Raw genomic sequence first — 2,347 nt, 5'->3', positions numbered from 1 at the left:
TCTTGCCCTATGCTTTGTATACCTGTAATCTTATTGCATTTTCAGAGTTATAAACATAAATTACCTCTAGGGCACTGATTTTTAACATGCATAAAAAATCATCTTAAGTTTATTAAAATGTATATTGATAGGTTCCATCTGAAATATTCTGATTTTAATTAACAAATTAAGTTAATTTCAATGTAGGTAGTCAAACTCTGAGAAAAGGAGCTTTGTACGCTATTCTACCCTAATTTAGTTGCACTAAAGACCACAACTTGGGCCATTTTGTGAAGAGGCGAAGGCTGAGCGGTTGCGGCTGTGTTGCGGACCTCGAGCAGCAGTCGGCTTCTCCACGTAGAACTCGGGAGTAGGAGATTCAGAATCGAATCTCTTCTCCCTTCCCCCTCCTGTGAGATTTTTTTGATCTTCAGCTACATTTTTCAGCTTTGTGAGGCACCTTACCATCAAAGACAATGGCCAGCAATGTTACCAACAAGACGGATCCTCGCTCCATGAACTCCCGTGTATTCATTGGGAATCTCAATACTCTTGTGGTCAAGAAATCTGATGTGGAGGCAATCTTCTCGAAATATGGCAAAATCGTGGGTTGCTCTGTTCATAAGGGTTTTGCCTTCGTTCAGTATGTTAATGAGAGAAATGCCCGGGCTGCTGTGGCAGGAGAGGATGGCAGAATGATTGCTGGCCAGGTTTTAGATATTAATCTGGCCGCAGAGCCAAAAGTGAACCGAGGAAAAGCAGGTGTGAAACGATCTGCAGCGGAGATGTACGGCTCCTCTTTTGACTTGGACTATGACTTTCAACGGGATTATTATGACAGGATGTACAGTTACCCAGCACGTGTTCCTCCTCCTCCTCCTATTGCTCGGGCTGTAGTGCCCTCAAAACGCCAGCGTGTATCAGGAAACACCTCACGAAGGGGCAAAAGTGGCTTCAATTCTAAGAGTGGACAGCGGGGATCTTCTAAGTCTGGAAAGTTGAAAGGAGATGACCTTCAGGCCATTAAGAAGGAGTTGACTCAGATAAAACAAAAAGTGGATTCTCTACTGGAAAACCTGGAAAAAATCGAAAAGGAACAGAGCAAACAAGGAGAGATGAAGAATGATAAGTCAGAAGAGGAGCAGAGCAGCAGCTCCCTGAAGAAAGAGGAGACTAATGTGAAGATGGAGTCTGAGGGGGGTGCAGATGACTCTGCTGAGGAGGGGGACCTACTGGATGATGATGATAATGAAGATGGGGGGATGACCAGCTGGAGTTGATCAAGGATGATGAAAAAGAGGCTGAGGAAGGAGAGGATGACAGAGACAGCGTCAATGGCGAGGATGACTCTTAAGCACATAGTGGGGTTTAGAAATCTTGTCCCATTATTTCTTTACCTAGGCGCTTGTCTAAGATCAAAATTTTCACCAGATCCTCTCCCCTAGTATCTTCAGCACATGCTCACTGTTGTCCCCATCCTTGTCCTTCCCATGTTCATTAATTCACATTGCCCTGTGCCTAGTCCCATTTTCACTTCCTTTGATGCTCCTAGTAGTTCTGTTAAGTCTTACCCTGTAACTTTTGCTTTTAATTTTGATACCTCTTTATGACTTAACAATAAAAAGGATGTATGGTTTTTATCAACTGTCTCCAAAATAATCTCTTGTTATGCAGGGAGTACAGTTCTTTCCATTCATACATGAGTTCAGTAGTTGCTTCCCTAACTACAAAGGCAGTCTCATTAGTTGAGTAGTACCTAAGAGCAGCTTTGAATTAGAGGTATGCGTGTTATACCCCACATAAGAGTGCTGTGTGGGGCTGTTCAACACAAATGTAACAATGTATTTTTGTGAATGAGAGTTGGCATGTCAAATGGATTCTCTAGAAAAATAATTAGTGTAATAGTCTTTAAGATTTGTTTTCTAAAGTTGATACTGTGGGTTATTTTTGTGAATAGCCTGATGTTTGGGACCTTTTTTTCTCAAAATAAACAAGTCCTTATTAAACCAGGAATTTGGAGAAGAAAAAAAAAAAAAAAGACCACAACTTGAAAGGTACTGTAAATTCTCACACCTGAAAACACTCTATAAATACTTGTAGGTAAATCTTTCTTTTTCCTTCAACATTTTCCTATTTTCATTTATAAGTAAAGAAAATTGATTAAATCCCTCCATAATACTTTTGTGAATTCTTGATGAGGTTTGATACAGAAAATGTAATCACTGAAATTGCTGGTTGTCAGTATGATAAAATATTGATGTAAGCTTACCACCTGTTTCTATGGATACAGCCACATATTTTTACATTTCCATCACAGGTCACGTGAATAGCCAACAGAAATATATGGATTTAATTCTGTATGGAACAA

The 2,347-nt window shown here is 40.2% G+C and overlaps 1 protein-coding gene across 1 annotated transcript; it reads left to right on the top strand.

Moving 5' to 3' along the window:
* The first annotated feature begins 435 nt into the window (after positions 1–435).
* Positions 436–2,009, top strand: LOC132499112 (heterogeneous nuclear ribonucleoproteins C1/C2-like). The gene is given in 2 exon segments (XM_060113465.1): positions 436–1,233; positions 1,236–2,009. Coding segments are annotated over 2 exon segments (876 nt in total). The 5' UTR covers positions 436–455; the 3' UTR covers positions 1,334–2,009.
* The last annotated feature ends 338 nt before the right edge of the window (positions 2,010–2,347 follow it).

This window comes from Mesoplodon densirostris, chromosome 11, assembly GCF_025265405.1.
Source record: "Mesoplodon densirostris isolate mMesDen1 chromosome 11, mMesDen1 primary haplotype, whole genome shotgun sequence".
Classification (NCBI taxonomy): Eukaryota; Metazoa; Chordata; class Mammalia; order Artiodactyla; family Ziphiidae; genus Mesoplodon; species Mesoplodon densirostris.
Note: the sequence above shows the minus strand (reverse complement) of the source record. Positions and strands in the feature narration are given on the sequence as shown.